Here is a 21,951-nt window from a genome sequence, read left to right as displayed (position 1 = left end):
CCGCCGCCGCCGCCATGGAGTCGAACAGGGACGAGGCGGAGCGGTGCATCGGCATCGCCCTGGCCGCCGCCAAGGCCAACCAACCGGACCGGGCGCGCCGTTTCCTGGAGAAGGCGCAGCGCTTGTACCCCTCGCAGCGGGTCCGCGGTGAGCGGCGCGGGGGGGGCCGCGCCGGGGCCGGGGCAGCCGCGGCCTGCGCCGCCGCCGCCGCCGCGCCTGACCTCTCACCCGCAGTGCGCCTGCGCACGGCGCCGCGCCGCGCGGGGCGCGCCGGGAAGGCGAGTCCGCCCGCGCGCGGCCGTTGGAGGCGGCGGGGGGCACCGCCGCTCCCAGGGGGCTTTGCGGCGGGGCGCCAACGGCCGCCCTAACGGCCGCGCCGTGCCTGAGGCGGCGACGCCGAAGCGGCGGCGCGCGGGTGCTGCGGAGGGGGCCCGGGGCGCCTTGCTCCTGCCCCGCGCTGCGCCCTCCAGTGCGACGCCCCCGGCCGCGTGCCCCAGCGGCCGCCCCTCGCTCACGGCGCGGACGCGCTGCCGTCGAGGGGATGCGCGCCCATCTCAGGCGTGCGTGTGTGCGTGCGCGCCGGGGAAAGGGCTGTCCGCCCTCCCTGCTACCGCCGGGGCCGAGCATAGCAAAAGGCGGCGGGGAGGCGTCGAGGACGGCAATGGCTGCGGCAGCATCGTGCCGGCCTCCTTCCCGTGCGTGCTTCTCTCCCTCGGTTACTACGCCCTGCTGTAACTGCGAACAAGGCTTGATGTAGCTCAACTTGGATGTAGCTAAAGGATAATGCTGATGTTCCTGTATGCTGGCTGCGAAGCGAGGAAGAGGAGGAAACTGTTCAGCAGAGGGGGCAGAGCACGAGCGCAGGACTGTGCCGGTAGGCGCAGAGTGGGATCTCCGTGTGCAGCGCGCACAGATGAGAGACAACCAGCCTTCCCGGCTGGGCAGGTCACCACCTCTTGCAGCGGCAGGGCAGGGCAGGCTGCAGAGCCTGACCCCTTCCTGCTCTGCAACCAGGCGGGTTGTTCTGCATGCAGCAGCCGCTGTGTGCAGCAAGAGCATGCCTGCTTCCTAGGGAAAAGGCTTCTAGGAGCCGCCTGCAGCTAGCAGAGCCCTTTCTGCAGCCCTAGCAAGCCAAGGTTGCGGTCAGAGGTCTGAAACCAGGGACTCTGCTGCTAAAGGAAAAACCTTAGAACAGTGTTTCAGTTATTACTTGTTACTGGCAACGTTCATCTGACTGCTGATGTCCCTTGCTGATTCTTGGTCCTTACTTGTTGTCTAGGAGGGACTTCAGGAATTAAGGAGAAGGGTTTCTATGCAGCGATGAAGGTGGGAGAAGGAACATTAGGAGCCAAACGCAGCGCTTTCAGTAACTTCCAAAATTCTAGGTGCTTTCCTGCTTCTGGTCTGTTAGCTGGCTGCGGGGGTGTGATCCGGTTTGTTTTGTGAGGCCATCGTTAGAGAGCATGCCGTTGCGCAAATAGAAGCGGCTTGGCATGGTGGAGTGAAACTTCTCATCCCAGGCTGCGAGTTACAGAAGGCCTCCATCCTCTCAGGCTGTGGTTCTCGTTTTCTTGTTTTGACTGTCCTGCAGCTCTGTCTGCCGTACAGAAGTAAAATCGCTTTGGTTGTGGTCGTAGCTGCAGCATCCCCTCCTTGAGCACATCAGCTGGAGGAACTGCAGCCAGTTCATGTAGTTCGTACGCAGGCGAACAAACATAGTATGTTTGAGCTTATGTGCCTCAGATGTGCTTGTTTTTTCCTGGCTGGGCCTTTCAGCAAGGTTTGCTTCTTGTTTCTTAGACCCTATTGATAACCACAGCACAACTACTACAGTTCACTTCAAAGTGCATAAAAAGTATTCTTCTGTCTTGGAGATCAAGTGCCTATTTTATGCTTTTTGAGGAACCATCTCAAAAGCTCCCTGGAAGCCTTATGACAGATTTTTTACAAACTACTTTCTCGTCATTTTCCAACAGATTAATTACCAGCTACATACAGTTCTTTTCTAAGAATATTCTTAAGCTGCAGAAATTTGTGTAAAGGGCTATAGGTGTGTGTGTGGGGAGTTGTTTGTTTGGTTGGTTTTTAACTTTTACAGACCTTATCTGAATTTTAATTTTGAGTTTTGCTTCTTGAGCCAGTTGTTTTGGGGCCTGTCGTATTGAACTTCACTTTCTTCTTCCACTAGTGAGCTCTGGGTGTGTAGACAGGAAATATTGCTGGACATCTTACAATTATACATTGGTCACTGAGACCTTACGTAGTTCACGTCTTCTGGGAAATCTCTTTCTCTTTCTTGTAAGTTCCGTTAAATTTGGCAAAAATGAATTACGTGGACCTTATGCAACCAGCGTTTCAGACTCTGACCTCGGCTGAATCCTATGGATGTCGTCACGGTAGCAGCGGTGGTTTTGCTAGGGGATTTTAGCAAAAATCACCTCCTGCGTAAATGCAGCTGGACACGTTGTCATAGCTGCAAAATTCCACTGTTTGCTTTTACAGCAGTGATTTTGGGGAAAGGGGGAAAAAATAACAGAAGTTGAAAAAAACACTAGCTAATAAGTGAGGAAAAGCGATCCATAACACGTGCTGGCTGGGAAGGTGAGTCAGCGGAATTGAAAATGAGTTCAGTGGTCTCTAATCCAGCAGTTCATGAACTTGCGCTGTGCTGTGAGTATGCAGAGGACCAACGTGGCTGTGGGATGCAGAGGCAAAAGGACGAGGCTGTAAAGCAGAATGGGAGCGAGCTGTGGCCGTACGTGGGCTTTTGTGGTTGGTTTTGAGAACCGCATTACCAAAAATCTGTTGGCAAGCTGTAGGGAACTGAGCCCAAAACAAGAATAGGATGGGTGGAGGGACTGCCTTGAGAGACGAGGCTTAGAAGCGCCTGTCACACTGCTCTGAGTCTGGAAGTAGCAAAACAAAGACCGTAATTTTGTGAACATTTGAGTAGTGTAAATATGAGGGAGGCAAAGATTTGTTCATTCGTAATGCTGTAACTAAGAACAGTGGACAGAAACGAAGAGAGAATCAAGACCAAATTTAAAGTTGAACTTCCCTAGAGTGAGATTTATTAAACTGCAATAATTTTCACAAAAAGAAATGCTGATACAACTCTGGCTTGCGATTCCAGGAGAGTAACATGAACAGCATTAGTATAAAAATGAGAGCTGGATGTGCTCATTTGCCTGCACGTTTTTCTCCTAGCTTACTCTGACAAAATGTCAGAAAGAACGAGCTATCCTATTCGATGTTACCCAAAATATCAAGAGAGGCCAGAAGTAAACTGTAAGCGATGCCTCCGAGGGATTTTGTAACAGATCCGTTTAAAGTGTTCTGAAAGCTGAAATATGCAAAGCCTGCAAGCTTGAATGGCCATTCGGTAAGTTCCTGGTCTTTAGCATTCTTTCATTTCTACCCTTCGTAGCCTTTATTGGCTCTTGGATTACTGAGCAGTTTTTTTCTTGTCCAGACAAACTTTGCGAGGCAGATACGATATCTTGGCTCATCTTTTGGCTTGCGTACGTTGTTTGCACTTGCTTGAAGAATGTGATACCCCCATAGTGCAAGGTCTGTAACATGCAATCTGCTGGAGGAGATGATATGTCTCTCTCAGTTCTAGGCTCAGAGTAAAGGATTGCAAGCTTTTCAAGTTACAGATGCTCCTGTTAATAACATTTTCTATTTTAAATCTTATTATTTGCCCCTGTTCTTTTTAATAGGGGTAAAACTTACAAAATTCAAAAACTGCTCGGACAAAGAGCAGTTTGATATTTACTGATATTTACTTTTTAAAAAAAAAAAAAGACAAAAATAGTTTTAGAAGACGGAGATGTCTGGCTGTCAGAGAAATAGATAACAGAAGGATCCTCTGTGCTCAGAGAAGTCGTCTTTGGTTTCGTAGTGCGGTCGGCTACGGACCTGTGTCGTTAGGCCAGGCCTGACTATCTTTGCCCTCTTGGCTGAAAAGACGATAGTGTCTGAGCCTCGCAGAGAGGAGATGGTCTGAAACGATGTACCAAATATTTGTATGTGCCCCATTTAAGGAAAGGGTGCAAATTTATGCCGTTTGTATTAAGTCATTAAGGGAAAGGATGGTTTTCACAGCTTCCTCTACTCCGATGAAATCCGTACAGCAGAGCAGGAGAAGAGGGCACCCTTCTGACTCCTTTCTACTGACCCTCTTGTGCTGCCAGCAATAAGGACTGTGGCGCTCCATCCCGAAAGGGGAGTGTTCCTGCTCTGTCTCTCCCCGAGGAGTGTTTGACTGGCATCCCCTGGTATTAATTTCTGAGCTCTCTGAAGACTTAGTGTTGTCACGTGATTTACCTCACAGAGTAGGATCTCCGAGGCAGGAGATGGGAGTGAATAATATGCAAACGTTTGGTTGTTAAGGAAAGATGTGGAAAAAAGTGAGAGGACAAGATAGAGCCCTTTGGTGATCTGCTGCAGTTCCCAGACCTGTTGGCGCTCTGGCTGGAGGGACCTGGGGATTTGGCAGGGGCTGCATAATTTGGGAGAAGCAAGTAGGGCATCTGTAGAACTATTTATCGTGTTTGGACAAGAGGCGGTAGGAAATCTAGGGTTCGTTGAGTGAAAAAGTGATGATGTTTCTGATGAAGGCTTGGGGAAACCTTGAAGCTGTGGAAGAGAATAAGAGGGGTTTCTCTTTTTGTGGGAGAACGGAAGCATGGATTGAGCTAGGTGGTCTCTTACCTTGTTTTTAGTTTCTTCTCATCTCTTTTTCTTTTCAGTTCTGCTCGAGTCACTCAACAAGAATGAACAATCATCCAATGGCCAGTTCCAATCCAAGGAGTCCACAAATCCCCAGTACAAGAAAACGACTGGAGACTTCCCATCGGCCAACGGGGAGGCTGGCGGGGAGGCTCCCAAGGGTTATACTCAGGACCAGGTGGATGCAGTGAAGAGGTGTGTGCACAGCTCTCCACGGCTTTGATCCACTGTTTATTTTGATTTTGTTATGTCATGCCAGTCTGTTTTTTGCAGTGTTTTAAACATGTGAAGGTGGAATGTGAAGGAGAAAGGCGCATGGAGTAGGTTAGAATTGTACAATAACTCACGTTCTGTGCCATGTAAGGAGATCTGGTCAGCTTTGAACCATACTGAGTGATCTTAATTGGCTAGGTATTAAAAAGATTCTTAAGAGGTTTTAGCGCTACACCAGTCCTGAGTGGTGGTTGCACTGGATCTACAAAGGATGAGCTTTTCCCCTAAAAGGCACGTACAGTTGCTAGAACTGTAGTTCTGTTGGCCTTTTCCTGGCCGAAGTCCGAAGAGGCATTTTGGATGCATGTATTTCACAGGCTTCACATTAGTGCTTGTTTTAGTGCTATTCAATAATACTGTGAAAAATCCCAGTCCTGAAGCGTATGAGTGGAAATCGTGTCATCGTCCTGCTCTCCTGCTGATTTTGTACTTACGGTCTCTCTTAAAGCTCAGTAAAATAGAAAGCCACCCCAGGACGCTTCATTCTGTTAGCACAATATAGTTCTAAAGCTCCTGCTGGAAAGCCTCAGCGCATATTTATCTAATCTACAGTTTTCCAAATACTATTTCAGCTTTTCTTTATTCCTCTATACCATTCCTAAATACTGGAAGTTGAAGGGCTCAACTTGGTAAACTTTGTTTAGGGGTATGGATATGATTTGAATTGCGCAATAACTGCTCTGGCTCATTGACTTCTGGGTATATTTATTACACCATCCATTTCTCCGAGAATCCAGCCTGCTCTCCTCTGTATACGTGAAGTCGTGTGGGAAATAGAAGTAATTACGGAACTGTGAAGGTTCATAGTATGAACTAGGCTGCTCACGCAGGCCTGGGCAGCTCCCTGTTTCTTCCTCTAGAAATCAACTGATTTTATTTTTAGGTCTATGAATTAACTGAGTCTTGAGGTGGGGGCGGGGAGGAAACAGCTATCTTTCAGATCCTGGCTGCCATTTGTAACCCCTGCATCTCCTGCATAACCATCAAAATGTGATCGTGACGAAGCTGAAGCTTGTTTGTCAGTCAAATGCTTTTGCAGATGATCTCATTGCCTTGGCAGAGGCCCTTCTACCTTTACTGGCTTGACTTGTTCTTTGAGAATGTTTGTGTGCTGCTCATGCAGGCACGCTGTGAGTGAGTATGTGAGGGGAGAAAAAGGGTTATCCCCTGCGGAACTGGAACTGCGTAAACCAGAGTTCACTGAGCAGCATCAATCTAAACTGAGATGGGTGATGTTGCAAAGTTGATGTATTCAATGCAAAGAAACTTCCACAGCCAAAACTAACTGTCCATGTTCTGCCATCTCTCTACTGGTAGGGTAAAGCAGTGCAAAGATTACTATGAAATTCTGGGAGTAAACAGAGAAGCTTCTGATGAGGACCTGAAAAAGGCTTACCGGAAACTTGCACTGAAGTTCCACCCGGATAAGAACCATGCACCAGGGGCTACAGAAGCGTTTAAAGGTAAAATACATTTCCAACTTTGACTTACCCTCAGCTGTCAGGTGTAGGTGCCGAGCTGGACTAGCAGGAACTCTAAGGACAACCTCACGAGTCAAACAGTGTGAAATAAAACTCGTGTCGGTAAGACTGTCACAAGTCTTTTCAGGAAGAGCTGGGAAGTATGCTTAGATGAGCTTTTACCGTGCAGTTGTGAATGCTCGGTAGTTACGTGTGGGCCAGGTAGATCCCTTTTATCCTTAGAATAAAAGCAATAGCGTTACACAAGAACTCCGGTTATGTGAAGTAAAATAAAAATAAAGGAAGTGTGATGGTGATCACGCAGCTAGGCTTCACCTGGACTAGTTCTGAAATTGCTGCATTTACTTGCAAGTAAAACGAGGGCTTTTCTGACGATTGTTCCTGAAAACAGCCCTGCGTTCAGAATCTGCCTTGGCACTAATACCCAAGACTTACCCTTTTCACCTCAGTGGGACCTACGGAGGTGAAATGGGCATTGGTGGTGGTGTTCTGTGTGACTTGGCCTATGGGATTTTGAGGAGTGGTGACTGATGCGATGAGAACTACACGGTGGATGTGGGTCAACACAGTAAATTTCCAGGTGGCTAGAAGCTGCATTTTCTCTTGCAAGCTGTGGAAGTTTGACTGTTATCGTTTTACTAAACAAACATAGAACCTCTTGATGCGAATTTTACGGCATTACTTTTTGCAGTGTTAAGCTGTGTAAATACTGCGGTCTGATTCTAGCCAACTTGGGAGTGAAATACACAGAATGTCTGTTCTGTTTTCTGTGCAGAAAGGGGGAACGAGGCTGGCCTGGTGTGAGCGTATTGATACAGTGTTTGGGTATGCTTCTAGCAGACATAAATTCAGCAGTAAAAGTCTTATGTAAGGATTGTGTGTAGGTCTTTTAAGACTTAAATCCGTGACTGATAAGTGTATTGCTGTTAGCAAATAATGAGCTGACCCTCAGCTACTTGGGAGAGCCTTTTTTAGTGTGGGGTCCAGATTAAACAGTGAATGACCGTGGACATCTATCTACGTAGCATGTGCAGTAAGCCACTGTTCAATAGTTTATCCTTCGATCCTTGCTAAGTGGCGAAAGGCAGGTTTCTTCACTTGTAATCTTAAATAGTAGTGTTTGCCAAAGGCTTTAACAAGAGTTACGTGCCAGAAGTCGTGCGTTAGGCAAGGTGCCCTTTATCCTCCGTTGCGGGGCTATCTGCTATCAGATTATCTCTCTTTCAAGCCTTGTCTCATTGGTTCTCCCATCCTTCAGCACCTACGCTGAGCTCCTGAGCTGCAATGCTCACTAAAGTCCAGCTATTTGGTTCCAGAGGGTAAAGGGGGAAGCGTACGCTACTATGAGGATTTTAGTTAATTTTTTCTAACATTGATGTATTAGCTGATGTCTTGACGTTCATCTTCCCAGTGACAGCTGATAAAGTGTTACGTTTTGTCCTGAGACCTTGTCTCAGTCCATAGTTGCAGTCGGCCAGAGCCTGTCTTGGAGCAGGTTTGCATCACTACCTTTGGCTGACGTTGGAAAAAGAGTTGAACCTGGCTACCTTGGGCTAAAATCTTGATTTGGAATGAGATGTTTCTTGGGCTTTGTCAGCAGAAAGTTAGGCAACGAGCAAATCCTGAATGCCTTCGTTTTCATTGCCTAACATACGGTTTGACAGAACAAGCTAATTTGCTGAGAGCCTGCCCTTGTAGTTTAGCCTCCTTGCTTGATTGTAGAAACGTTTGCTCTGTGTGCACTGATTATAAACAAAAATGAGAATAAACGTACTGTTATTATATCCTCCGCTCTCCAACACTCTAGGCCGAGAAGAAACTGAACAGCTCAGCCTGACTGACTGCTGGCAAAATGTTCAATCTTAGGGTTCATCTGCTCAAAAGGGCATGTATCTCCCTTCTCCCTCACTTCTGTTCCTGCCTTTTTTACATCAGTCAGCTGTAGTACTGTGATTTTTTTTTTTTTTTTTTTTTTTACTTCCTTGTGATGCAAGGAGGAGAGAAGAGGCACTCTGCAGTCAAATACAGAGAACGGAGTGGAAGTGGTAAACTGGGCTGTGTAAAGAAAGAAGTACAGAAATAGGAAGGTGGCAGGCAGACATTTTTGGCAGCCTAGTTATTACGTGCTGAGGTTGGGAAGAGAGTTACCTGGGAAACTGGCAGGGATTTAGTTTCAGTACATTTCCACTGTCACAGGCGGTGGTTAACCGTCCTTGTAATTATGCACCTTGCTTCTGGCATCTAGAAATTTTTTAGCTCACAGACATAACTTTTAGCCAACATTTTCTTAGTAGGTCTTACTGGAGGTTTTAAAGTCTCTTTCAGTGATGTAGGCCATAGTTAAATCCTTTGCAGTCCTGATTTTAGGCTCTAATATTGAATCGCCATAATGCCACTTTTGGATAAAATTTGTCAACTAAAATCATAATTTCCTGTGCAGTGGCTGAAGGATTTGGACACTAGTTGTTCAAAAGAAATAGCGAGTTTAATAAATGAAATGAGTAGCTGCTTTCTTATCAGTTTTCTTCAGCAATTCATAGGTTCATTCGTCTGGGAGGATTTCTCAATGGATGTATACCAAATTCATACCAATGATACTAAAACTTCTTAATTTCAATTAATTGAATAATCAATTCAAGTAATTAATTATTCATTAAGTTTGTTGGCCCGGTTTTCTTTTGTCCGTGTTCACCCGAGAAGTGGGCCACGTGCTGTGTAGCTGAAGTAGCGTTTTGAAAAGATTTGGGTGGTTGCGAATCTCATCTGTGTAATGAGAAAGGCAAGTCCTGCCAGTTTGCGGGGATGAATGTATTATTTGTAGAAGAAAGAAGTTAATTGCTTCCTTGTTGCCAACATTTCAGCCATTGGTAATGCATATGCGGTATTGAGCAACCCAGAGAAGAGGAAGCAGTATGACCAGTTTGGAGACGAGAAGCTCAACCCTGCTCGGCACGGACACAGCCACTCAGACTTCCACCGCGGGTTTGAAGCAGATATCTCCCCTGAAGACCTCTTCAACATGTTTTTTGGTGGTGGTTTTCCCTCTAGTAAGCCTGTTAAACCTTAATCTCGTGAATGGGACCCAATCCTTCTGACAGAGCAATAATGCAATAGTGATTTATTCAGCTGTGCAAGGGCCAGCTTGAGAGCTGTGTTCTTCTCCACAGCCAGATTTGATGAGAGTTCTCCTTCACAAATGATCTAAACACCTAGAGTTTTCTAAATTGTTCACATAGGTGCTTGGAGAACTCAGCAAACAGCAGGTAATACCATCGAAGCTGGACTTCTTCCCAGCTTCAGGTATTTGTTTGCATGCTGGCGATATTCACTATTTTTAGGTTGGGCTGAACACTAGAACAAAAATGATTTGTTTTAATGCTAGTTGTAAAAGTAACCCTATTTTGAAAACAGATTTTCTGCCTGGTGGTTTTGGACATTAAATCTTCTCATCAGAATAAAACGTAGTAACTTCTAGGCCTTGTTCGTGATCTGTATCTGCACTGCCACGCAGCTGAAACAGTTTCTTTGAGATGAATCTCCACTTCCTTTTTTCCACTGTCCCATAAAAAAAGATGAAAGTGTTATTTCTAGAGCATAATTTAAACCATTTGGGTTGAAAATCAAATCTATATCATCTCTATACGCAGTGCTGATCGTTGTTTGGGAGCAGCAAAAAGCAGAGTGATTGTTGTTTCTCTTGATCAGTTCAGATCAAGAAGATATTTAATATCAGGGTCAGACTATTTTAGAAGATTCCCTTGTATTTTCTGTAGTCGTATTTGGCTGGAAGCAGAAGCTGTGATTATTTGGGCTCTCGGGACAAACTTGGAAAAAAATATTTCTGTTTCAGTCGAATAGATTGAAAGTAGCTCCTTCCTATCTGATACCTAAGAATTAACACATTAATATCAAGTACTTGAAATGGCATCTTGAGGCCTTTTGTATTCATGTTCTGCGTGCTGGAGAGGTAAAGCTACTCCAGTAAAAACAGTGAGTTTTATTTTAGCTTAATCTCTTTTCCTTTTCTCACTGTCCCGTGGGAATTCAAGAGCAGTTTCTCGGTTGGCCTCCCTTTTCAGCTGTAGTTTTGACGTTTAAGACAAGACAAGGAAGAGCTCTGTTTTTATGGTGGAAAAAAAAGAAAAACAGAATGTTCTCTTATTAATTGGTTTTATTCTAAAATTAAATTCTATCCTATTCTAAGTGAGAGTCCTGTACAGGATATTCTTTCTGTGTAGCTAAGCCTGCTTCAGGCACGAGGTTGGACTAGGTGACCTTCTGAGGTCTCTTCCAAAATGGATTTTCCTGGGATCCTACAGAATCCTGTGGCTAGATCTCTGTGCCCACCACCAGTTCACCTTTAGACAAACCCGCTCAGCATACGCTGGGAGGATTCCTTTTTCAGCTGAGGCTTTATCCATAGCTCATTTTGTAAATGCTAACTTCAGGTCATAAATATAGATTCTTTTGTATAGGTTCTTTTATCAGTCTCCTGTGAAGTCTCATATCTCACCACCTTAAAGCTATGTGGTCTCTGGTGAGCTGTTAAGGATCCCTCCTTTACTGCCTGTGCAGTGCCTTGCAGTCTCCCTGATATATGAGGTAGGCTGAACTGGGAGCAATGGTAACAGCAGACCAGATCTAAGTGTGAGCCCAGTGTAAATGCCCTTTATAGTACCTCCCTCTGTCCCTTTATCTTTGCTGAGTGTGGCCAAAGCCAAAGCAGCAGATCCTTCTTCTGACACACTGAAAATTTTCTGAATTTCCTGTGGCTTTTTAGCACTCCGTCTGCTCTATCTGTTGCCTTTTTAATTGGTGAGGCAGTGTGACCATATTTTTTGGTTCCATCACAGCCAGCTGACATGGTGTTATATGCCGTGAATGCTTTGTAACAGTTTTCTTTTTTGCCTATAGGTAACGTTCACGTATACAGCAATGGCAGGATGCGATATACCTATCATCAGAGGCAGGACAGACGAGAACATCAGGGCGATGTAAGTGGAGAACAGGCAGAGGGCTGGGACTGTAAGAGTGTTCCTAATATATAAATCGCAGCTAGGTAGTGCGGCTGTTTTATGAGACAGTCCTTGTTTTCACATCCTGGGCAGAAATGAGTAATGGGAAGTAATTTAGCTCCAGAATTTACAAGAAGCTGCTGGTTTAATTACCTGGTGGCCCTCCATGGGCTTTCATAGCTGTCTTCCGATGGGGAAAACAGCGATGTGTCTAGAAACAATGACACCTTGAGATAAGATTGTATCAGTAAACGTGTTTGTTTTTAATACAGGATGAACATTTTTTTTCTCGTTTAATCCCTTAATTTAAAAAGCCAATCCACCTTTCGGATGATGTATACTCTTAGCTTCTCCCAACATCGTCTCTTTCTCCCTTTTATTCTAGTATTTAAGATGGGGGATTCCTAATCTGTGATGCTTAATTAGCCAAGGAAAGCACTTGATAGCATGATCTATTGTTACGCTTTTCGTCACAGAACCTAAGTCTGTCTGCAGCACTCCGAGCCCTTTAATCTAGAGAACTGAGAATAAAGGAAAATTGCTGTTTTCTGGGGATAGCCAGTGATGTGCTTTTAAAAAAACCCAAGAACTTCCTGTGAGCTTTTCTCAAGGTTAAAGGTAGAAGAATACTCTGCTAGAACTGCAGGGAGCGCAGGAGGTGAGGCAGAGGGGGAATTACTTTCATCTGACGTTGGAAAGGGGAGAGTGCTTTCCATAAAACTGGTTCTGCAGTTTTGATCACTAGCTCGAGCAGGACAGGAACTGCACAGTGGCAGATGCCCTAGACAAACAAAAGGTGGGCTCGAGGTTTTGAAATGCACTCCCAAGGCTACCTCTGCCAGTCCCCTTGTCCTTTATCATGTCTTTGGAAGGGACAAGAAGTCTGGACCTTCAGAGTGATGCTGCCCTTGTTGGAGGGGAATTGTCGGGCTGCTGGATTGCTCCCAGTTATTTTGGGACACTTCCTAGGAGGGAGCAGGTGAATCGAAGTCGTGGTAGGACTGTGAAGGAGGAAGAGCAATACTGTAGGATCGTTGTGTACATGTGTATGAATGGCACTCCACTGTGTATTTCTGTTCTTCAGGGTGGCCTTGGGTTGTTTGTCCAGCTGATGCCTATCCTCATCCTGATCATTGTGTCTGCTCTCAGCCAGATGATGGTCTCCAGCCCACCCTACAGTTTGAGCCAGAGGCCGTTAGTACCTGTTATTCTAAAACTTCTTAGACTGGGCTTGAGGTTGGGTTCTGGAGGGCAGGGTGGCATTATGGGGTAGGGAATCAGACTGTTTTTCCTGTCGTTTTTTGCTTTATCTTTTCCCACTGCTGCCCTTCTCCCAGATGCCACACACATCAGGGAAGGCCTGCTGCTTCTCAAGCAGGCCTTGAGATGGAAGGCACAGGGACCTCACAGAAGGTGCACGCTTGCCTAGCAGAGGGTGTTCTTTGGCAGGGATCTTCTGCAGTCCGTTCTCATTGCTGGGTGAGAAAGGGAGAGCCTAAAGGACTTTGAGAGTCTGTAGCCCGGTAGAGGTATTTCAAAACACGTGGGACCCTATGTGCAAAACAAAACCAGATCTGTTCTTCAAAAAAGTCTCGGCTGCATTTGCATGTAGTACAAAGCAATACAGAAAGAGGAGGAGGAGTAAAAGACATATAGAATAACGGATGCTTCCAGAGAAACTCTCTGTTTTTGAACTCTAACCTTGCTATGAAATAGCTGTAGCCAGAAATCTGTTACGCAAAAGTGATGCTGTCTCCTTCCACCTCCTGTGGAAATTCCGTGGTCTGATCACATTGCTGACGAAATAAAACAGATTTTTATTGTTACTCACTTTGCAGTGGCAATAAAAAAATGGGAGAACAGACTCGATTTCTGGCTGCTTGCGTGATTCTTGCAAAGGCTTAATATATTTCCAGTGGAGTTCCTTACGTGTTTTTAAAAGGCTAGCGGAGGGCAGATTTGGTTATAGGCAGCGGGCCCCGTTTAGTTTCACTGATGGCAATGTTTGCTGATGATGATCTTTAATATAAAACCCTGCTTACCTTTCAAGTCCAAGGCAAAGGCACATTAGCGCTTAGATCCGAAAGACAGAGCATTTTTGAACAAAGCACAATTAAGAGTCATTTGGAGAGGCTAAAGAGTGTTGAGGTATGATTCCTGTAATACCTCTGAGGTATTAGAACTATAAAAATTAGCATATTTGTATCTAGACCTGTTTTAGGTTGTTGAAGAGGGGGATTTATCAGGTAAAAAGACATTCAGCGGAGAACAACTTTCAAGTGGACAGGGATTTGCTTTCAGCTTTGTCAGCTGTCAGACAAGAACGATCCCTGAGCCCCACATATTTCTCTGCCATGCAATTCCCCGTGCTGAGTTCAGGACCCAGCTGAGCCCTGCATATTAAGGTCTGTGCTTGGTTCTAAGGCAAGCGCATTTTTGGTTGGCCTGACCTGTGACTATTTCACATCTTTATTCATGACAGATTGGGTTTCAACTTTCTGCACCGCAGACAAAGTTCTTCTGTGGCATGGTACAATTCCTGCCTCAGCTAGATACAGCTCCCATTAGCGGCTGGGACACTAAATTAAACTATGTGCTTGGGTAATGCAAGCACACCGATTTCTAAGTTTGGGTTTGGACAGGAGAGGCAAATGAGCTGATCTGGACTGAAGAGTCCTCTGTCATTTTGTTTGAGTGACCAAGGCACTTGAAACTAGTTGAAAATGCATCCTGTGCCGGCAGGCGGTGCTGTGTGCTCGCTCGCTCAGGCAGCCGGCCCCTTTCTGCTGCCGGATCTGAAGGGAAATGCTGTACTTGGCTGTTGTTTGGCAGAGAACTGGGGCTCCCTGCAGTGAACTCAGCGAGCAGGAGGTGAGAAGCTTTTGAACCTAGCAATGTTTGATGGCACAGAGGGGTTTTGGTGCCACTTGTTTATGGAAAACTGTTACTGAGAGTGGCGGAGTCCTAAAGAACCTTCTGTCATTCAGTTCCCTTTGTAAACCTCCTTAAAAGACAGCTTTCTGCTGAGAGAGCTGTCTAGTTCTGTGCCCGTATGCCTGTGCCACCCTGCTATTCAATAAAAGCCTCGTGGAATTTGCCTGATGTAACTGCCTGTCTGACTTCAGGTGGCAGGTTTCTTGCACCAAGGCCTGCCTGTATTCTCTGTGCAGTCAGGAACGCTGCTAGGGCTCTGCCGGTTCAAAATGCTCCTCCTTTTGAGGGCACACTTTGAAGCCTCCTTACTTCCTCTTTGTACAGAAGAGAAACACAGACTTTTGGAGAGCTTAAGGCTGTGTTTTGATAGGTAAAATAGTGAGCTGAGCTTCCTGCAGGCTGCCTCTCTGCCAACAGATGCTGCCTGAGATGCGTTAGCATTTGTCTTGAAAAATGCTGAGAGTGCTTTTCGGTCCTGTTAAGTCTATCCAGTTGACCGCTGTTTGTCCCTGAAAGCTGGTCCCTGGTGAAACGTGCAAGGGTGTTGGAATCACTCCTGTAAACCCTGATAACAGACTGAAGGGCAAGCTGATGAGTTAATGCTTATACCTGGTTTAAGAATCAGGCTCGCTTTTAATGCAGCAGCCAGCTGGTATTTATTGTGGGGAAACTTTGGGCACGTCTCCAGTTGGAGCTGTTCCTGAAGAATCTAGTGTTTGGGCGCAGGTCCTCTGTTACGGCTTGCAAACACGCCCTAGCGAGTATCTCTAGGTTTGCTGGAGTACTGGGGAAAATAAGTACACCCACTTGGTCTGAAATGCGAAGCTGCAGGGGCAGGGTAATGAGAGATTTCCTTCTAGAAAGTGCTTTCTGTGCTAGTCGGTGCAGGCTTGAGTGCAGAGTGGATCTGATTTTGTTCTTGCAGCAACCGTGTTCGTTGCAGCATGTGATGTGCTAGAGGAAGCTGACACTCTTGGGGTTAGCAGATATCTTCAGAGAAGAGAGCGAGGGGACTGGGTTCAACCGAGAGGCAGCCTTGCTGAGTAAGTAGGGCTGCTGAGGAGTTGTGACAGCCGGCCTGTGCTCCGCTCTGACCCCTGCACTGCCTTAGCCCTCTATGCAGACACATTTCTGCCATGCTGGCTGGTCTTACCCTGCATCGCAAGTGCATCCACCTCCTAACTTTGTAACCATCCTTGGAGCTCAGCATCAAAAACAGATGATGGTGTCGTCAGCAAGGAAGTTGCAGAGGGATTTAATTAGTGCTGAAAATTCTAATGAGCACTTTATTTTAAATTTATTTAGTCCGTGGGCAGTCTGCCTCAGAGATATGTCTGTATTCAGAGCTCTGCCCACCTAGCTAGAGGCCTGGCAGGTTTTCTTTCCCAGTGTTAGTGTTTCAGTTCTGTCAGAAATGCTTCTCCTTACCAAAGCTTCGAGTTCATGGATGCACAGGAGTGGTGTATGTTTTCAGTGGTTTGCTACTGTGTGTGGCATGTTGGGCATTCTAAAGAGCTGGGAGCTTTCTGCTCTGCCCTTGAAGAGTGTCCTGTGCTGTTCTGACTTTCCTCCTTGAATTAGGTCTGTGGGTCACATACACAGGAGGGTGACAGAGCACTTGAAAGTCGTCTACTACGTATCCGAGAACTTTGCAGAAGAGTACACAGGCACAAACCTAAAAAATGTTGAAAGAAGCGTGGAGGATGACTACATCGCAAATCTTCGAAATAACTGCTGGAAGGAGAAGCAGCAAAGTGAGTAGTATGGGGTCAGGAATGGAGGATTTTGCAGAATGAGGTCCGCTTTGGAAAAGTCTGTGATTGAAGACTGAGTTATGCTAAAGTTATAGTGTAATATAGTGTGAGGACATTTCTTTTTCTCTCTCTCTCTCTTTTTTTTTTTTTTTTTTTTTTTTGATAATCCATGGCTTTGAGACAAATCTGTTCTGGTTTTTGGGTGTAGCGTGTTTTTTTTTTTTTTTTTTTTTTTGGGGGGGGGAGGGATGTTAGTGCTGCTGTAGAACAGATCAGACACGAGTTGTGCCCCGCTCGTGGTGATGGAAGGCTGCAGACATCTGATTTGCAGGAGACCCCAATGGCTCTGTCTAGTACTTTAGTTGTCCTCTTGCACAGAACAAAATGCCTTTTAAATATTTCTGGCATATCCATCCAGCTCCCAAAATAGGCATGTCTGAAAGTCTGCTGCCTGTGATGTCCTCCATCCTACATCCCGTCTCTGCTCAGAAAGCTATTCTTGCAGCACTGAAATCATCTCGTGTGTTACTGAACGAGCACAGGGATGGGAGAGACAGCCACCCAGCCAGTCTGCCCGCGAGATAATTTGGCCATCTGGCCAGTCAGCGCAGTGTGGCAGTCAGCGACTGCCACCCACAAGTGGCAGTGTGGCAGTGTGGCAAACTGTTTGCAAGCTCAAGAACGTGAGGTGCTTCCTGTTCCCAGCGTGGTCCGTGGGGTGTTGGTGGTGGATGGCCTAGCGGATGATCTCCTTTCACGTCGTGTTTGTAATGCTGGGCTTTCCCTTTTGCAGAGGAAGGCTTGTTGTACCGGGCACGCTACTTCGGAGACTCAGATCTGTACCAGCGAGCACAGAGGATGGGCACTCCCAGCTGTAGCAGACTGTCAGACGTTCAAGCCTCTCTGCACGGATAGTCACTGCCAGCCCACTCAGCAGAGGTCTAAGTACGAGCTGGCGATGCTTCCCGTGACGCTGAAGCATGGCACATCAGTGCTTTTAATACTTAAATCTCTGTTTAAGACGCAAGTCTTCACGAGTCTCCTCTGGATGCACACACATAATGGGGGGAAGCGCCGCCCTCTGTCAAGTGTACACACTTTAATTGGGAGATTGATTTTGTTTAGTTTGCATGTCAGCACCCTCAGCTCTCTCCAAGCTCTCTGTTTTCTCTGGCGTTGTTGGTGTTGGTTCTCTAGGAACAAAGCAAAAGCCCCAGGCATGTTGGCGACTCAGCTGAGTTCTTGTCAACTGTGCATTCGATACAGTGGTAGTGTGTGCCTTGGCTGGTTGGAAGTTTTTTCCCGTGTCTTGCAAAGCCTTTACCGGCCTTGGGAGCCAGCTGCCACGTTTTAATGAACCTTTTTGTTGCTTTATTGTCTGTTTTATTGAAAAGCTGTTATCCTATGGCACTTGAAGAAATACGATGACAGGGAATGGACTCCTACAGCACAGATGTTCCTTGCCCCCTGTGGCCTTTCCGTGACACTCAAGGAAAACAAAACAAACGGTCAGAGTTCGTAGCAGGCTGTAGAAGTAACTTACTGTATTAAACCGAGAAACAAAGCTGAGCATGAGTCTGGAAGACTCATGGGTTGGAGAGTTTAAATTAAGGCAAGTCTAGTAGCATAGAGGAGACCAAGGTGCCCTGGGTCATAGGAGAACCTATGAAAAAATTGGCGTGGAGTTTGGAGTTGCATTTCTGCTCGCTTATTTAGGCTGATTTCACCTACCAGGTATTAAAAAACCCGCAGGCTTCCTCCACCCACAAAACTGTTTGAAAGTGGGTTTTTTTTAGAAAACTGAAGGAGAAGCTCAGACCAATTTTAGTTTTGTAGATGCCATTTAGGCCTGCAGAGACTTCTCCGGGACAGTGGATATCTAGCTACTTGATTTGTACACACGAGTAAGAAGGTTTAGCAGTGGAATTTTTGTTTGTTTTATTTTCTTTGGCATATAGAGCACATCTGAAAGTTTGGCCCTTAGATCAAATCCTATGGGTCACATTCTGCCTTTATTTGGGTGTATCCTGGTTTTGGAACCGTTGTTATCTTGATACGCCCACTGTCTTGTTTTGATAACTGCACCTCTTGCTCAGTGAGAGATGAGTATTAATTGCCTGCTTTTCTTTGTGAAATGCAGCACTTCTCTGTACCCATGATCAGAAGAAGAGAATCCCTCTTCAACAGAGGACCCACTGCACGTTGAATTGGCGTGGCTGAAAAAGCCGCCCCCTGAATCTAGGGGAAGGGTGGGAAGGGGAGGGGGGTACTGTGACATGTAACTGGCTGGAGACTGACACAGTTACCGCTTTTATTCCCAGACTCTTGAAATGCCTGAAGACTTTTGGTGAAGTGCACTGAGCCGAGGTGACAGACTTTATATTTAAAGAATCAAACGTTAAATTAAAATGGAATTGGAGAATTAGCAGCGCACAACTGCCCTCTTTCTTCTCTCTGTCTGTCTCCGCCGTTAGACGTCTCAGGCAGCAATTAGAACAGGAAATAAAGCTGCCCGTCTTCCTCCCTCCCTTCCAACACCGCTAGAGTGCGACAGTTTAGTTGCTCCTAGGATACCACAACCATGAGAACAAATGTGTAGAGTGTAAAATAATTAAACAAAACTGCAGAAGCCACGAAGCAAAAGGAGGCTCTTCGTGCCTGCGCTGGTCATTTCTGATGGAGAGAGAAATCGGACAATTTGATGATAAAAGAAAGCTTAAAAAAATATATAATCTATTTAGAATTAATTTATAGCTGTATATATGTTGTACTTTTAAACTATGCAGGAGTTGGATTAAATTATTATGTTTTGTGCCAGGCTTAGTTTGCAGGGAAGCAGGAAGTGTCTCTTCCCAGGGTGGCCCACTCCGCAGAGCTTTCCTGCCTCAAGACACTAAAACGAGGAACACTTTGCAGTTGTTGTATTTTGCTTTCTTGAGGACAACAGCATTCTGTGGCTTAGGTTGTTGATGCCTTACTTTGGGGTTTCAATAAAAATTTTCAAATCTGTAGGGGGTGGAAAGAAAAGGAAATTGTCCAGACATATGATTTGTTTTTGCAACACTGGCAGAAGTTACAGCAGGTCAACTGAGCACTGACATCTCATTCAGTGAAGGAAAGGATTGTCCTAGATGGTTTTAGCTCATCAGTTGTTCGGTTTATCTGTGTGCGTAACTTTTTTTTTTTTTGCAGAGTCTGCTTTCATTTTGCCTCGTAATCAGTGTGCAGCATTCGTTCTGTAAACAGGGCTTTCCGTAAGCTGTGTCCCTTTGTTCTTCTTTTATTTTTTTTTCCCCTAAACTTGGGGTTCCTCTCCTACCGGCACTCCTACTTGTAATGTGGCTGTGGCCTTGATATGATATTTCTGATGTTTCTTTGAGGAGACCTGTAAAATATTGATATCCATAAGAAACGGAGCTTTTTATTGCTTCTGTTGAAAGAAGTTTTGCTGGGGGGGATCAGCAATCAGAGGATATACTTGATCTCCTCAGATTCCTGACTGAGCTTTGCAGAGCACTGTCACTAGATCGCAGCTAAAGATGTAGCTCTTTTATAGCAACAACTTTGCCAATCTTGCATTTCAGAAGCAGGAATGATGCTGCAGAAAGCCTTGGCTTACCTGCTTTATCAGGCAGGACCTGGATTAGAGCAGCGGAAGAGCGCTCAAGGTTATGTCCTCTCTCTTTTGTCACATGCACAAGAGAAGCAAAAACGGAATGAGTGAAGTTACCTTCAGTGGAATAAACTGGATTTTTTTGTACCCTGCAGTTAACTTTTGTCTAAAGACATTTCCTGTGAGAACCATCCCCAGACACCCTTAGGGGAATTAATCAAAACAGCAGTGGCTTCTGGGTAGGGTGGCAAGGGCTGGAAGAAATGAGAGGTAAGATGGTTTTATTTCTTTATCGTTAGAAATCTGTATGCTCTGTCTTTGGGTTTTTATTTATTTTGCAAAATATCAGCCCTCTTGTTGACTATAAGCCTTATTATCCCACAGCTACCATGACTTGGACCTGATTTTAAGGGGTTTTGTTGTTGGGTTTTTGTTTTTAATGTTTCCTTCGTCTGTGGAAGGAATTTGGTGGAAGTATGGCGTTATGAAATAACTCTTTAATAAAGACACAGGCTAGTTGGCATGAAGAGATCATGGAAGGGGCTGTAAGTGAAAGTCACGTTTGCAAAAGGTGCTGAATGTCTTGCAAAATTGCATTCCCTGTCCAGAGCCTGCCCGCCAAAACCTTTTGATTTTTTTTGAGTAGATATCCATGGATAATATGAGCGAGAAAGCATAGATCCTAATGGATGCTCACAGAAGCTGTATTTCTTGATTTAGAATTAATTATAAAATTGTACATCTATAAATAAATGTTTATAACGTGAGAAGCCTCAGCTGTGTTTGTATCGTGCAGACTCTCGCGTTGCATCTTGAGGGCAGTAACTTGGAAGGAAGTGAGGAGAGAACAGTGAAAAGAAAAGGTACAAGCGCTGTGAAAGCGCTGCGTCCCCACAGTGCCGCTCTTCCCGGTTTATAGGTTTTACTTGCGTTTGGAGCCCGGAGGGAATGCTCTTAGAGCGGCTGGGCAGGTTGCCTTGCTGCCGTATTCCCGTGTGCACGTCTCTGACCTATTCTGGTCGTCTGCGGGCCGTTTCCTCACCCGGCTTTGTGTCCTGCCCTAACCAACTGCTGTTTTTACCCCTCTCTGCTGCTCTGGAGTCGCATCTGCCACGCACCTAGATCGTACCTCTAGGCACCTGCAAGCTCCAGGCTTGGTACCTTTCTAAAACTTGCCTCTTCTGCCAGTTCTGCTTGGGCTGTGTCTTCTCTTCCTGCTTCCAGGTGGCCCTGCGCAAAGGCTCTGGTGCTCGTCTTCGTGAAGAGGCCAGGGCATGGGGAGTCCTGGAGCTCCTACACAAGAAGTTTGGAAGATGTTAGCAGGTCGCAAGCAGAAGGTGACACAAGGCACTCCAGCAGCTCCAGCAACGCCTGACTTCCGGAAGGTTGGAAGGAATTTTGCAATGGGATCCCCATGCAGAGCCTTAGGGGGGGACGGGTGTTGGATATGCCGAAAGTCTGGAAAGCAGTTGGACTGAGAGCTCCTTCGAGCTGCGCGCGAGGCTCAGGAGGCCACCCTGTCTCAGTGAGCAGCCTGCTGCCTCGAGGACTCCTCGAGCTTCTCCCAGCAGAGCTGAGGAGAAGGGTGAATGTGATGGGCGTGTGGGCACCAGCATTTTAGGCAGCTGAAGAAATTTGGTGTAGGTGCTCAGTAGCTTGAAAACTTGTTCTTGAAAAGAGTTACCATCAGTGGCTTGTTGTCAGATGGTCGGGGGAATGTCCCCTTTTCAAGGGGAGTGTCTCTGGCCCGTGTTTGACCTCGCTCTGTTCCACGTTTGCCTGACGTGAATGATAGGACGGAGGTTAATCTTGTAATAATTTTAAGTGACGACAGCGCGGGATAAGTTGCCGCCATTTCAGAGAACCGTTTGGGGTTTTGGCAGCTTGGAGAGTGTCCTTGACCACGAGTAACGGTTTGTCCTTAGGGAGAGCGTCGCTCCCAGCCCGGCTGTGTCCGGGATCGGTCCTCCAAGTATGGAGCCGGTGGGAAAACTTCCGGGCGCGGGAAAGCGGTGGGAAGTTCCCGGGAGGCGCGAGGAGTCCCGTTGCCTTCGGATGGCCGGTTGCCTTCCGTCTCGAAGCCGCGCGCGGGGCTGCGGGCCGCGCCGCGCCGCAGCGCCCGGCATGCCGAGTTCACCACCCGGAAA

General features: G+C 46.3%; 1 protein-coding gene across 3 annotated transcripts; it reads left to right on the top strand.

Annotated features, from left to right (window-relative positions):
- DNAJB12 (DnaJ heat shock protein family (Hsp40) member B12) lies at nt 1-20,574 on the top strand. Of its 3 annotated transcripts, XM_062580065.1 has the most exons (9): nt 1-147; nt 4,755-4,929; nt 6,325-6,470; nt 9,350-9,535; nt 11,403-11,482; nt 12,588-12,697; nt 16,019-16,191; nt 16,985-17,136; nt 18,513-20,574. In XM_062580065.1, exons 1-8 carry the CDS (start codon nt 15-17, stop codon nt 17,104-17,106), a joined length of 1,125 nt encoding a protein of 374 aa, XP_062436049.1. In that variant the 5' UTR covers nt 1-14; the 3' UTR covers nt 17,107-17,136; nt 18,513-20,574. The 3 variants fall into 3 exon arrangements, 2 of the variants coding, with proteins under 2 accessions (XP_062436049.1, XP_062436048.1); XR_009958941.1 differs by lacking the exons at nt 16,985-17,136; nt 18,513-20,574 and adding an exon at nt 15,363-15,480 and having other exon boundaries at nt 16,019-16,100; XM_062580064.1 differs by having other exon boundaries at nt 16,985-20,574.
- The last annotated feature ends 1,377 nt before the right edge of the window (nt 20,575-21,951 follow it).

This window comes from Rhea pennata, chromosome 7 (assembly GCF_028389875.1).
Source record: "Rhea pennata isolate bPtePen1 chromosome 7, bPtePen1.pri, whole genome shotgun sequence".
NCBI lineage: Eukaryota > Metazoa > Chordata > Aves > Rheiformes > Rheidae > Rhea > Rhea pennata.
This window is presented reverse-complemented; position numbering and strand designations above follow the sequence as displayed.

What these genes read in the sequence shown, in the direction of transcription:
- DNAJB12 (XM_062580065.1), top strand. Translation starts at nt 15, where the DNA reads ATGGAGTCGAACAGGGACGAGGCGGAGCGGTGCATCGGCATCGCCCTG. An exon ending in CCCCTCGCAGCGGGTCCGCG is followed by an intron (nt 148 to 4,754) that starts GTGAGCGGCGCG and finishes TTTTCTTTTCAG; the next exon opens with TTCTGCTCGAGTCACTCAAC. An exon ending in CTGGAAGGAGAAGCAGCAAA is followed by an intron (nt 16,192 to 16,984) that starts GTGAGTAGTATG and finishes TCCCTTTTGCAG; the next exon opens with AGGAAGGCTTGTTGTACCGG.